Source organism: Festucalex cinctus, chromosome 1 (assembly GCF_051991245.1).
Source record: "Festucalex cinctus isolate MCC-2025b chromosome 1, RoL_Fcin_1.0, whole genome shotgun sequence".
Taxonomy (NCBI): Eukaryota; Metazoa; Chordata; class Actinopteri; order Syngnathiformes; family Syngnathidae; genus Festucalex; species Festucalex cinctus.
In genome coordinates this window covers 54,743,246-54,756,914 of record NC_135411.1, presented here as the reverse complement: position 1 = coordinate 54,756,914, position 13,669 = coordinate 54,743,246, and the positions used below count along the sequence as shown (strand labels likewise).

Below are 13,669 nucleotides of genomic sequence, written 5' to 3'. Positions count from 1 at the left end.
TTCCGTTAAAAAGCAGATTTGCCAATTCAATTTTAAATCACCATCTAACTTAAACCCCAAATTTAATACAACTGGCTTCAGTTGGCTGTGTTGCGGTCACTGACACAATTAAAACATATCGCTCTGCCCACTGAAACATTTACCACAAAAAACCTTTATTGTCATTAACAGTACTACAGTGACAGTAACTGGCATTTGAAATGTAACGTCATGGAAACTTAATGCTTGCTTGACTTGATGGTTCAAGGAGAAAACAACCGTGAGGTTTTTTGTTTTTTTTACTAAATGTATGTGAAGGCAGCAAATTCTTGTGTAGCACCCAATAAATACACATTTATAGCAAATATTTTAAGCCAGAGGCAGAGCAAATGACTTTTTAGTTTGTTTTGTTTTTACCTCTGTTCTATGTAACCATGTCTTAGCACAAACGAGCTAAAAATGCCAAGAAAACTTTTTTTTGTGACAGTGATGGTGACAAAGTAGACTTAAAACTTCATTGGAACATGTTGACTTGACTTTCAAGCACAAACTTCATTTCGTGTTTACTTTATATATATATATATATATATATATATATGAACAAAGGAAAATCAAAAAGCGCAGCCGGGAGCTTCAAGTGTGTCAGTAACCAAAGGCAACGTGGCTTTCAAGTCCCCGAGGTCCAGTTTTTGGCGACTCAACAAGTGGAATGATGTTTAAATCTCATAAATAAAGTTGGTTTCTGGTGTAGAACTTTGGTACTGCGTTGTGTCGCATTCAAGTCCCATGCAAAAAAAACAAAAAACAAAAACATATCAACAGCAAAAAAAAAATGTTCATTTTTCGATGAGGCCACCGTCTTTGAGTTTAAAGTAGAAGAACTTCTCGAGCGTGTTGGCCGACTTGCAATACTCGCTGTCAGGCGGGTTGTACTCGCGGCAGTTGGTGATGATGCGCTGCAGGTCGGCGATGAATAGCTTCTTGGTCACGTAGTAGCGATTCTTCAGGCGCTCCGTCATGGTCTTCAGGTCTGTGCACAGATGCCAACAACTCAACGCACTTTTCAATAAGCAGCAGTTTGGCAGAAGCAGTTTAATGCCACTTCCACACGAGGTTTACTACCAAACTAAAAACAATACAAGCATTCATTCACTTTACAAAGAAGTACAGAGTTTAGCTACAAAGGTTTTGGAACAAAGTTTCATAGGCTGATGAGACCAAAATGAACCTCTACCAAAGGGACGGAAGGCCAAACTATGGAGGAAGAAAGGATCTTATTATACAAAGCACATTAGCTCATGTGTGAAGCAAGGTGGAGGTAATGTCGGTTGTTTCTAGAACTGGCTAACTCGTAGTCCTTATTGAGGACGTAACTCATGATGGTACTGGCAATTTACAGAAAAATGCATCCAAAGTTCCAAACTAAATCGGGAGAAGCTTCATCATGCAAGAAGATAATGACCCAAAACAACAAAGGACTTCATTGTGGGGAAAAATGGGATGTCAATCAGTGGACCTTAACCCAACAGAGCATGCATTTGACCTCCTGAAGAGGAGATTGAAAGGACAAACAAGACAAACAGACAAACAAGAACTGAAAAGAGGCTGCAGAAAAGGCCTGGAGGAGCATTAATGGGTTGATGCAGTCATTGCAAGTAAGGGTTATGCCACCAAATATTAAATATTCCTCACTTTAGGTTCATTAAATAATGTCTGTTCTTTCTTACTTTTGCTCACTTGAAAAGTGGGTGGGTCCAAATAAAAGGTTCAGACGTCTTCAACATATCTTGACGCAAATAGCATGAAATAAAAACTGGAATTCTGAAACTTTGTCTCAGATCCATCTTATGATCTGAAAGCCAAATGTCTCAACAAAAACAGAAGGAATTGGCCTTGCCGTTCTAATACCTTTGGAGGAGACAGTATATGGAATGAGTGTTAGCATACCAATGGGGAAGCGGATGATCTCGTAGTAATCGGGTGCTTCGGACTTCTTGACGGGCTCCATGAACGGCCAAGCGTCAGGGTGAGTCTGCATAAACATCAGAGTGCACACATGACAAATTGGCAAAATGATCAAACAAAAACTAGGCTACAAAGTCAAGTCCATGATTGAAAAACTCAAAATGTTTCCCCTGAGACAACACACCAAAACCTTTATAAACATGACACGCTTACTACACTTCTGTGCATGTTACCTTTATTTGGGCCAGTAGGTTCTTGAGCATATTGTACAACACATCGGGGTCCTTCACTTCTTTCCTATAAAACACAACTCCTCACTGTTAGTGCCAAAATCAGAGCAAATGACAAAATCTGTATTTTAAATGACTTCAATTAAAAAGACCCTAAAAGAGGCACAACAGGTGTCACATCTCCAATAATATAATGACAATGAGGACAAGGTTTTGATCACACCTGTTATATCATACAAATTACATTAATTTCTGTGAATGCAGTGTTGAGCTTTTCTAGCATCTGACAGTTGTATAAATTAAAAGTGATACTGCTTACAGCCTTTTACTCTGATACTCTGTGACACAATAATAAAACAGCTAACAACTAGCGCTGGTACTAATGATTTTTTTATTTTTTTTTAATTATCATATGGATTATTCCATCAAATAACCAAGTACAGTAATGGGATGGATTTGCACCTCCTACTTGACTGCAATTCCAACTTTCCACCATTACAGGGTGCTAATGGACTGTGAAACGGTTATGAGTTGTTTAAAAGTGGTCCAATAGAGTTTTATGTAGATTGGAAATGTCTGTGTGGATGCCATAACATCCATAACATTGTAGCGGTGAAGCTTCGGGGCAGAAATTTTGTGTCGACATGTTTTTGTGCTAAGCTCTATTTTACTTACACTTTCTCCTTGGCACTTGGCTTCCATCCTGTTTCTCCTAGTGGACAACAATGAAAACAACATTAGTGCACTTATACCGTTATTGCATTGAGACCCAAAAACTCACGTATGCCGGGAATGCTCTCTACGGGGATCTGTCGCACGCCCTCCTTGAAGCAGGTGAGGCCCGGGTAGACCTTCCTGATCTGACTCTGCTTCCTCTCAATCAGCTTCTTGATGATCTGGTAAGGAATTAGAGGTGCTATCGCAGCTAGAGGACAAAACCTCTGTCGCCGGACTGTGGCTCTCCTTGCCCACGTGAGAAAGTTTGCCTCAAAACAACAAAAGGTACTAACTGTGTCTAATTAGGGGGCTAACCTCTTTTTGCCTCTTAATGATGTGTGACAGCTCCGTGTAAGGAATCCTGGGATTCAGCTCGCACTCCATCAAAGTGGCTCCCTCGTAGTCTTTAATGTAACCCAGGTAGCGACTCTTGGGCACTTTGATGTCTTTGGAGAAGCCCTTCCGGAAGGAGAAAAATAAGTCGAAATTGAGGGGGAAATGGCTCAAAAGTAGAGCGAGCGAGTCGGGAGCTCACCTGCTTCTTGAAGTAGCCAATGGCGTACTCGTCGGCATAGGTGAGGAAGTAGAGGATGTTGTGTTTGATGTGGTACTCCTTCAGGTGGTTCATCAAGTGTGTGCCATAGCCCTGCAGACGGACGGAGAGGAGCGAGCAAAGATAAGATGTTGCTTTGGAGATAAGAAGGTTATAATACTTTTGTTTTTCAATAAACAAAGTTGTAATATTAACAGATGAAGGCCGGCTGGGAGTGCTCCTGCGTTTTTCTCCCTTTAAAGCCGGGAGAGCTGATAAGTCATTTTGTTTTGTTTTGACCAATTCTTGGTCTCTTGTCCTGGAATTTTTTTCACGCATTTATGGCTTACGCAGATTTGTGGGAGTTATGAAATTAATGACGTGATTGACGACGGCATGCAAGAGGAATTCGAATCAGTGTAACCAGTCGACAGTGACATATTGTTGAGAAATGTCTGAAGACAATAAAAGGATGTTGAAAATTTCGATGGCTTTATAATGGAATGGACGACAAATAATTACCATTCGATTCCCTGATGTTATTACAACTATACGCTCCAGTATTGAAGTTAATATTTACAAGAGCAGCCATAATATGAAAAGAATAGTCGAGATTTTTTTTTATTTTATTTAATGTTGTATGTATTATTAAAATAATAAAGTTGTTTGGCATACCTTGACCTGCTCGTTGGACGTGACAGCACAGAAGACAATCTCTGTGAAGCCCTGAGTGGGAAACATCCTAAAACAGATGCCCCCAATCACGCGGCCATCTTTGATGAGGGCTAAAGTCTTGTGCTTGCTGTTTGTTGAAGAAGAAGAAGAAGAAGAAAAAAAAAGAGAGGAAAACCTGAGAGATTTCAGAAGCAGGTGTGTGGTACAGGTCGGATGAGTCTTACGGGTCAAAGACGAGGCGCGTGATGTACTCTTTGGGCATGCGTGGTAACTGGTGCGAGAAGACATTCTGCAGGCCCACCAGCCACATCAGGATCTTCTTGTTGGACTTTTGAGACAGCGAGTTGCCGATCACATGGAACTCGATGATGCCGCGACGCTCCTCCAGACGGGCCGTCTCGTCGCGGGCCGCGTTGGGCGTCAGCAGATTGGTCTGCAAGTGGAAAGGTGCCCCATTACATCTAAGCTGGCTGCCACTGACATTTGTGTCACATTTATAAAAAACATACAAATAAATATGAAAATGCTTGTTTTGTAGAACATAATTTCGAAAAACTCTGGGCCCATGACATTGACTGGATGCGTCTTTCTCCAAGGAATGCTTTCACAGTTTTTGTTCTGTGGCATGATGCATTGTCATCTTGGAAAATGATTTCATCATCCCCAAACATTTTTTCAATTGAAGGGATAAGAAAGTTGTCCAAAATCAATGTAAACTTGTGCAATTATTGAAGATTTAACCACAGCCATCTCCCTAGTGTCTTTGCCTGACATGCAACCCCATATCATCAAGAACTGTGGGAATTTGGATGTTTTCTTTAGGCAGTCTTCTTTCTGGAACGGCACCAAACTAAAGTTCCAGCGTCATCACCTTGTCCAATGCAGATTCGTGACTCATCACTGAAGATAACCTTCATCCAGTCATCCACAGTCCATGATTGCCTCTCCTTAGCCCATTGCAGTCTTGTTCTTTTTTGCTTAAGTGTCAATGATGGTTTTTGTTTTAGCTTTCCTATATGTAAATTTGATTTCCTTGAAGCGATTTTGCAGAGTTCTGTCACATACATTGACTCCAGCTTCCTCCCATTTCTTCTTCATTTGTCTTGTTGTTCATTTTCTGCTTTCAAGACATATGGCCTTTAGTTGTTTGTCTTGACGCTTAGATGTCTTCCTTGGTCTACCAGTATGCTTGATTTTAACAACTTTCCCATGCTGTTTGTACTTGGTCCAGATCTTCGATACAGCTGACTGTGAACAGCCCAAATCTTTGGCAACCATACGTGTAGTTTCCTTCTTCAAGAAGTTTGATAAGCCTGTCTTTGGTCTCAAAAGACATCTCCCTTGTTGGAGTCATGATTCTTGCCAATCCACTTGGTCCAGCAGCCCTCCAAGGTGTGATAACTGCACTGTTAGTAACGGCTGACTAACGAGCAGATGTAATTTGAGGGAGGTGCCCAATTAAGGAAAGGAAATCGGCAAAATCTCAAGCTAAAAATTTGTAATGTAACAAGCATAAAGTGGCATTTACTAATTTGGCATTCCGGTACTGACCTCAGGACCCAGCATGGCGGCGGGGTCTGTGATGGTCATCATGACCTCATTGACGAGCTCCATGGGAATGTCACCCATAACGCGGATGCGCTTTGCATCCTCCAGCGTCAGTGCCTCAGGGAGTTTACGCTTCTCGCCTGAAAAAGGAGATTAGGTAAGAATTGTCCATCCAAGACTCCCCATCAAACACATCAAAGATGCTGACCGGTAATTGCCTCAGAACCCGACACATCCACAGCGCCCAGAGACGAACCCGCGCTCAGAGCCTTGGAGAGGGCAGAGGAGCCCGATGTAGCTGCTGGACTGATCACTGGAGAACACAATACTGGGAAATCACTGTATGTTGACATACACAAACACACACTCACCAGACATTTCATTAGGTACACATGCACTGACACATTACATCCAATGTAAACATTCTGCTTCTATAAAGATATTCAGGCTCACTTGACAAAAATAAAGTTGGATTTTTCAGTGAAAAAAATTACATATAATCTTGGCACAAGAGTATTTTGGAGTAAGTTAATTTAACGGGGCACGATGCAAGATTCAGAGTTTTTGCACATTTGCGACCCCTCTGGTGAAACGTGGAATGGACCCCAGCGACATGCACACGGCCAGGAGTGTGCACGACTTTTCGGGCACGAGCAAACCTCCAAGTTAATCGAACAAACGTAAACACGGAGCACAACACCTTTTTCATAGGCTTAATAATGTCTACAGAGGTAAGAAACGTATTAATCTTCAAGTTACTTTGTATGTGAAAGTCATTTTGAGTGCCAAAAGCTTACGTAATTACAACCATCCAAACGTAAATAGTGCGTCCCATGAATCCGATGACATTTAGGATAGCAGTGCGGAGACATTACTTAGCGACCGTGTGGTAGTTTTATTCTGCACTGCTAATCATAAATAGACCCTATCGTATTTTCGTTATGAAGTCTTACCTTTTTAGCAAAAAGTCAGCAAGCTGTGGGTCCCGTTTCATCCCCAGGATAGCGCTTAGCTCTCTCCACCTGACAAACGCTGCTCCTATAATTATCCGCGTCCTCCCGTGACGCTGGTCTGAAAGTTTTTTACTTCTCTTTGTCTTCCGTGGAGTCTCCATAAGGGATTGAGATGTATCGGTGCAGGTCTCTTTAAATCCAGTTTGAATTAGCTGTCCTGTCCGTGAAGTGCAATCGCGAGAGTTTACAGGGACAATAACGTGCACGCGCCTGACGTCATGCTCAGAACCACAGTTAAAGATTCCGGCCCGAAGGCTCCAACATTTTTTCCTTTTACAGAAAAATAGGGGCAACAGTCATTGTGCCACAGTCGTGCCTCCTGTCCATTATACAATTCTTAAAACATGTGCGGGTGAAAAATATGGTTATTTTAACACTCAAATTTGAGTCTCATCTTGCATCGTGCACCTTTAAACAGTCATAACATTATGAGATTTTTTTTTTTTTTTTTAAGAAAAAAAAAAGTCGTTTAGTAGTAATAAGGGAGGAGTGAGGTCATAAACATAGTTACATATAAGATAAAATTATAATATTGATATTCATTATAATGTACATTTGACAGTCTTTTATCTTCACGGTAACAAAGTTAGAATAAAAAGTCATACTTCAATGTGTGAATTTTGTATTCCATCTATCAAATATTAGAGAATGTGATAACTGTCTAGTGACTGTGTGCATGCACATGTGATAAGTATAAAAATAAATACATAATAAAATTCTCCTGCTTGCCCCGCTCACCCGTCTGATGACCCAGCTGCGTCCCATCGGCGGCAGATACGGTGAAGTCAGCCTCCCAGATGGGAGAATTTTCCCCGTAGATTTCTTCTTCCAGCATAGACAGAAACCTGTCGACAATGACAACATTCACTATAACGTGAGAATACAATTTCTTGAGAAATTGCATGTGAATTCTGAACAGCTGATTCAAACCTAAAATGCTATGGAATTAATATCATTTGCTGAACTGTAGAAAGTATGATTTGAAGTTGTAATATGAACTATGGCAGGAGATAACTATGTAAATCAATCCAAATCTTAGTATGAGAATTTTATTGTGAAAATATGGCAATTTTGGTAATGCGAATAGTTCCACATATGTCCTGAGTGAGTGAAGCAGTTTAAGGTGGAAACTGACTGTCAAGAAATATGGACGAAGGAAATTTGTCAAGGAAAATGTGGCCAACACTGAAAAATATGGCAATTGGGAGAGTATGAAAAATAGTAAAGTAGTTCCAAAGATATTCAGAATGAGCTGAACAGATGGAATTTGGAATGGTTTGAATTGGTTGAATAAGTGGCACATGGAACAGAGTTAAACTTTAAAAATGTTTACATTTATTTCAATAGGTATTATTTTCATGGAAAATGTGGAGTTTCAGGAAAAGTATTAATTTTGGGAAAGTGGAATAGTTCCGAAGGTATTCTGAATGACATGAATCGTTTCAAGTTGTAATAGTTTGTATCTGTGGAGTGGTCTAACTCAATTTCTGTCGGTTTTAAGTTAAATGCTGACCATATGAATGGAGAAATAACAGATGAATACTTCAAATCAATACAGTCAAGGTTAAGTTCTAATTTTGACTTGTAGGGAGCAGTCCATATTCATTAGCCTTTGGTGCCATGCCTATGCATTTTTATGTTATACTTCTAGTGAATATTATTTATTTCATGAAATATTGATAGATCTGATGTATGGTTGGACTTACACTACTGTACGTTTCGTGGCAGCCATAAAACTTTGAATTAAATATCCTTTAAAATGACAAAAACGACATTCCACCACTCTAGTAGTCCTCACTGTCTCAATGGTATCGTGAGCCAGATGTTAAGGTGAATTTACCTGGGGAAGTGTGTCAGGATAAGCGTGCGCTTCTCGGGCAGCAGCTTGTCCTTCTCCACACGGAACTTCTCCAGGAGCTGGCGCCGCGTGACGGTGAAGATGCATTTGAGTAGGCTGCGCCCAAAGACGTGCGTGGTCTCGTAGCGTGGCAGGCTGTCGTTGCTCTGCGGGACGTGGCAGTAGCACAGCCAACGCGTGTAGTCCACCTTGTAGGCCGTGCCGTCGTCCTTCTGCGTGCGCTGCCGGTACTGCGTGGGCGTTTCCAGCTTCCAGTAGTTGAGGCACAGCAGGAACATCTTGGACAGCTCAAACATGGTCTGGCGCTCCTTGGGCGCCAGGTGGCTGAATTTGTACTGCACGAAGTTCAACACGCCCTTTGGAGAGGAATAGACGGAAAACAGTGGCACCTCGACTTAGGAGCTGTTGATCGTAGGAGTTGGGCGATCTTGCAAAAATAGAATATCAGTTATATTATCCATCCATTTTCTTGACCGCTTATTCCTCACAAGGAGCGCAGGGGGTGCTGGAGCCTATCTCAGCTCGCTCTGGGCAGTAGGCGGGGTACACCCTGGACTGGTTGCCAACCAATCGCTGATCGATGATTAATTTTTCCTCGGAACAAACTCGCTCCTCCGCCATGCCTCACGCAGCCACGTTTGTTTGGAGAGAAAGCGGGGAGGTTGCTGGAGGGGGGGAGTACGCTACTTGACCACACTGATTGGCTGTCAAAAAGGGCCATGGCTGCATCAGATGCATGGCTGTCCTTCAGTCAGTGGCAGAAAATGAGCCGATTGTCAAATTGCACTGATATGCTTTGCGTTGCAATCAGACGATTCCACAGAAATGACAGTCAGCCCTGCATATTGGCACACGTTAAGATCATCATATCGTCCACCTCTAGTTGATTGGTATAATTTATGTCTTGATTGCTAGCAAACAATTGCCAGACCTGGCTGATATGATAGCTAGGAATATAACGATTACAGTAATATCGTGATATCACGATATTAAAACTGTCATGATATTAAAAAAAAAAAAAAAAAAAAAAAAAATCGGGTTGATTTCCAACTGTGCAGTTCTAGCACCCCCTGGTGGCTAGTTTTTAGTGCAGTTTATTTTTCACAAGGCATGTTTCCGCCCTTCTATGTTAGTTAAAATACACGCTAATCGTCAGATGAAGGGGAACGTAATACCTGTATGCTTATGAAGTGATATCTATCATATGAACATGTGGAGGAACTTAATGTGTGTGTGCATTAGCAACTAAGTGCCTCAATATTAAGTGTTATTAGATTGTTGGTTCTTTATATGCATTGCTGTTATGTACAAAAGCACAACATTGTGCTTTTTTTTTTAAGTATGAGCTCATTATGATATTGTGAACTATATATATATATATATATATATATATATATATATATATATATATATATATATATATATATATATATATATATATATATATATATATATATCTTCAACCTACCCCACATTATTGTGATAATATTGTATCAGGATGTTTGGATATCATTACATCCCTAAAGCATTGCTTTGGCATGTTACTGCCAAAGAACTATGTTATAAAATCAGTTTATCTATTATGACTTAACAAAACAGTACCACTTCGTCTCAAAATAATTGTAGATTATTTTTCCATTAAAAAAAAAAATCCTCATTTGTGGAGAAATGTTACAATATTCTAATAATAAAACTATAATATTGCAAAAAAAAAAAGTTTATGTAAAAAGTGATGTTTTGTTCTTTGCGATACTTTTTTTTTCCCCCTTAAAAATTGTATTAAACTAAAAGTTGTTTTCGTGAAAATAGCCCTAACAACAGAATAAAGTTCCAGAACAAAAAATAAATAAAAAAAAATCGAAATTTTACAGGATTAGGCTTTTATGACAAAGCGTTATATTACAAATGTTTTACAAAAACAGTCATGTTTTTCCAAGTTAGAAATGGTCAACTTAAGCAAAAATAGTAATTTTTTTAAGGTGTTTTTTTTTGTAATAAAAGTTGAAGTCTTTGCAGTGACATTTGACATTCACCTGCTCAATGTTGGGTTTCTCAAAGGGCGGACTGCCCAGGGACCCTTCTACGAGCGGCTGGCTCATCTGCAGGATGCATTTCCTCAGCAGCTACCAAACGAAAATGACAAATGACAGACATACTCTTTATGTGACAAAACACTGGACTGATCTTTATTTTCTGTGGGCACCGTTTTAAAGCGTGTGCTCACCTTGAACAGGTAGAAGTAGACCTGCTTGGTGTCCGTGTCCTCCTCCTTATGCACAGACATGAACAGGTTCTCCACATCAACCACCATTCCTAGCAGCCTGTTGATCTCGTCCTCCGACACGTTCTCCAGGTGGGACACGTGATTGGCTGCAAGACGCAAAAAAACAAGGCTATGAAATGGAGACGAGAAGTCACTGGAACAAAGCTTGATGTTTTCAGGTTAAAGGGGACATACTGTGGAAAAGTGACTTTTTGAGCACTGTGTACAAATAATTGCGCATCTGGACTGGAGTCAAATGCAAAATTAAACAACCAAACAAACAACTTGGGTGCTTGCTTGTTATTTTGTTTTTTTTCTCTTGTCAAAAGGCTCGACTCTTGCACAGATTTCTGATAAACATTGCTCGCAGGAGCGACATCGGTGTCCGTATAAATTCTTATCAACAGCTTAACTAAAGTCGTTTTTTCCCCCAGTGAACTACATTAGCGATTAAACATGATTGTGAATTGTTAGGTAATGATGGTACACAACAGTATATGATAGGCCTATACGGTATACTACTACCTTTAATGAAACAATGTTTAACTTTGATGCACAACATATTCACACTGAAAAATAAGTTTTGGATAATTGCACAATCTGCCTGACAGCGATAATATACAGGGGTGCCTCTAAGGTCACTAGACACTTCCTTTGCTTTATTTATCGTCATTTGTGGTTCGAGCAGTTTCAGGTATCATTTGGACAGACTTGAGGCTGCTTGGTTTGTCAAGAACTGATCCTGTTTCGAGGAACTACGAAATGGTACTACGTGTTGTTGCAGTGTGACGAGGGCTGGGTATTGATTCAGATTTCCAGAATCGATTTGATTCGATTCACAAGGGAACGATTCGATTCATGGTTCACAATGATTTTCGATTTAGTTGAGGAATTCATGCAGCACCTATTTTTAGACAGTCAAAAGGACCAATGCTGCAAATAGTAGAAACTTCTTGCTCTAATTTAATGCAATAGTAAAAATATGAATATTTACATTAAAGGTGTATTCAAGGATCTTCTCAAAAAGTAGAAGCCAAATGTCCATTTGTCACTTTTTAAAAAACACGCATGGCAAACATCCTATCAGCTCTCCTGCTCGTCCGTGGGGGTGGAGCCGGGAGCGGGTGCGCATGCTCAGCTAAGAACAGCACACACGAGGTCGTTACGGCAGATTGATTGACGGGATCGAGAACCAATTGTTAAGATGATCCACCCGGAAGACGGAGAGACAAAAGATCCTTGAATACACCTTTACGAATTGAATCCATTGCAGTTACATTAATAATCTGTTTTATTTAACATGTCCTTATAAAAGCAATAAATAATAATTTAAACACTTAGAACCACAGTACAGGCTGTGTAAAAATACTGAAAAAAAACACTGACTCTCATGACATTCACATTGTTGTGACAATTTTTGTGCAAATGTTCCAGTGGTGGTTGAGGGTTGGGGAGACGATTGATTGATACTGGGTTCCTCCTTGTAAGTGGCGCGGGCTTGAAAGCATTTGTTTGTGTGTGTTGTTTGTGTGTTGTGTGTGTGTGTGTGTGGGGGGGGTAACTATATATCGATACATGGTTTTATGTATCGATATTGGGATATGAAAAGGCGTATCGATACGATATCGATATATCAATACTTTAAACCCAGCCCTTAGTGTGACCGCCATAAAGTGGCTCAAACTGGCACTGAACTGCAAGCGGGGACAGAAACACTTCATGCCAGGTGGCTATTTCGCAATGTTTACAAGCACAGCAAAGCCTAAGCTCTCAAATGCTGATGACCTCAAGGCAGTCCAAATGACAACTGAAATGAAACGGGGAAAAAATGAAGTGGATTGTGAAATTTGGGAGACTCTGTATAAAGGATGGTAGGATGCTGGTTTCGTAGGGTACCCAGGGCATGTCCACAACTGCGGCACGACTCGCTCAGGCTGGCGGCGTGTTGCTGCAGGTCTACGCGTGGAGCGGTGGGGGGGTTCGGATTCTTCCATCCGTTGCATTTGCATGTGTCACTAGCCTGAACACGAACACACATAACAGTGGCAATGAATGAATGGTAACAACACCCAATGTACTACATATCCTTTATTATTAGTAGGTGCCTGGAAGCTAAGCTAACAATTTTTAAAGGGGTATGGGTAGTAGCTAGCTAGAGCGGAAAGTAACATTAACTGCTGTAGCTACGTGTATATGTTTTCTCCGTGAATGAATAATAAAATAATTGTAGGGGAGTGCTTTGTTTAAAACTTTAGTGAGCTGGGCTATCTGGCGAGCTAACTACCTTGCAGGCGGAGAAAACGCCAAGTTTCTCGAGCTTCTTCGCCCGTGGAAAGGCTCGAACTTGAGCTTTCTTCTGGCTGGCACGTTGCTGCTGGCTCAGCCCAGGCCTGGCCGGGTCGCTGTTACCCGAACCGGAGCCGGTCGCGACGGCGGCGCCGGACCCAGTCGGTGCTGAAGCCGACTGGGCATGGAGGAGCCGAGGTTGCAGGCCCTGCGCCGCCGGGTCCGACATTTCAAACGTCTTCTTCAGTTGCCGGTGATCTCATGTGCTGCATTAGCGTACAGCTCGGAAATTTACAAATGGCTGTGAAAAGTGAAGGCGGTAGAACACGTCTTATTCTCTGCTCACTATGACTTATTTATTTTCGTCCAAATGGAGTGCCAAGACAAATTATTAAACTTTAAATTCATATGTTACTGATATACGCTCGAATTTATGGTAAATTCACTCAAGGTAATTTAACTTTTTATGCAATTTAACGTTACATAAATCCGTAAAAAGATGAAATTTCATATAGGGAAACATTAAATGAGTCATCGTAAATGTTTAATTAAAAAAGAAAAAAAAAAGAAAAGAAAAAGCAACACAAGTTTTCAGTTACCGTG

General features: G+C 40.8%; 1 protein-coding gene across 1 annotated transcript; it reads right to left on the bottom strand.

The window, feature by feature from the left end:
* Positions 1-138: 138 nt before the first annotated feature.
* kat2a (K(lysine) acetyltransferase 2A) lies at positions 139-13,633 on the bottom strand. Its single transcript, XM_077494937.1, has 17 exons — positions 13,065-13,633; positions 12,677-12,800; positions 10,742-10,887; positions 10,551-10,640; positions 8,500-8,873; positions 7,398-7,504; positions 5,855-5,959; positions 5,650-5,786; positions 4,323-4,531; positions 4,099-4,225; positions 3,427-3,537; positions 3,207-3,350; positions 2,956-3,070; positions 2,850-2,886; positions 2,178-2,241; positions 1,927-2,011; positions 139-1,009 (listed from the first exon to the last, which is right to left on the bottom strand). Exons 1-17 carry the CDS (start codon positions 13,293-13,295, stop codon positions 816-818), a joined length of 2,400 nt encoding a protein of 799 aa, XP_077351063.1. The 5' UTR covers positions 13,296-13,633; the 3' UTR covers positions 139-815.
* Positions 13,634-13,669: the final 36 nt, after the last annotated feature.

Excerpts from the sequence above, each read along its gene's own strand:
- kat2a (XM_077494937.1), bottom strand. The coding sequence starts at position 13,295 with ATGTCGGACCCGGCGGCGCAGGGCCTGCAACCTCGGCTCCTCCATGCC. Across the intron at positions 10,641-10,741 it reads TCTACTTCTACCTGTTCAAG|CTGCTGAGGAAATGCATCCT; the intron begins GTGAGCACACGC and ends TTCGTTTGGTAG. Across the intron at positions 2,242-2,849 it reads CCAAGTGCCAAGGAGAAAGT|GAAAGAAGTGAAGGACCCCG; the intron begins GTAAGTAAAATA and ends TGTGTTTTATAG.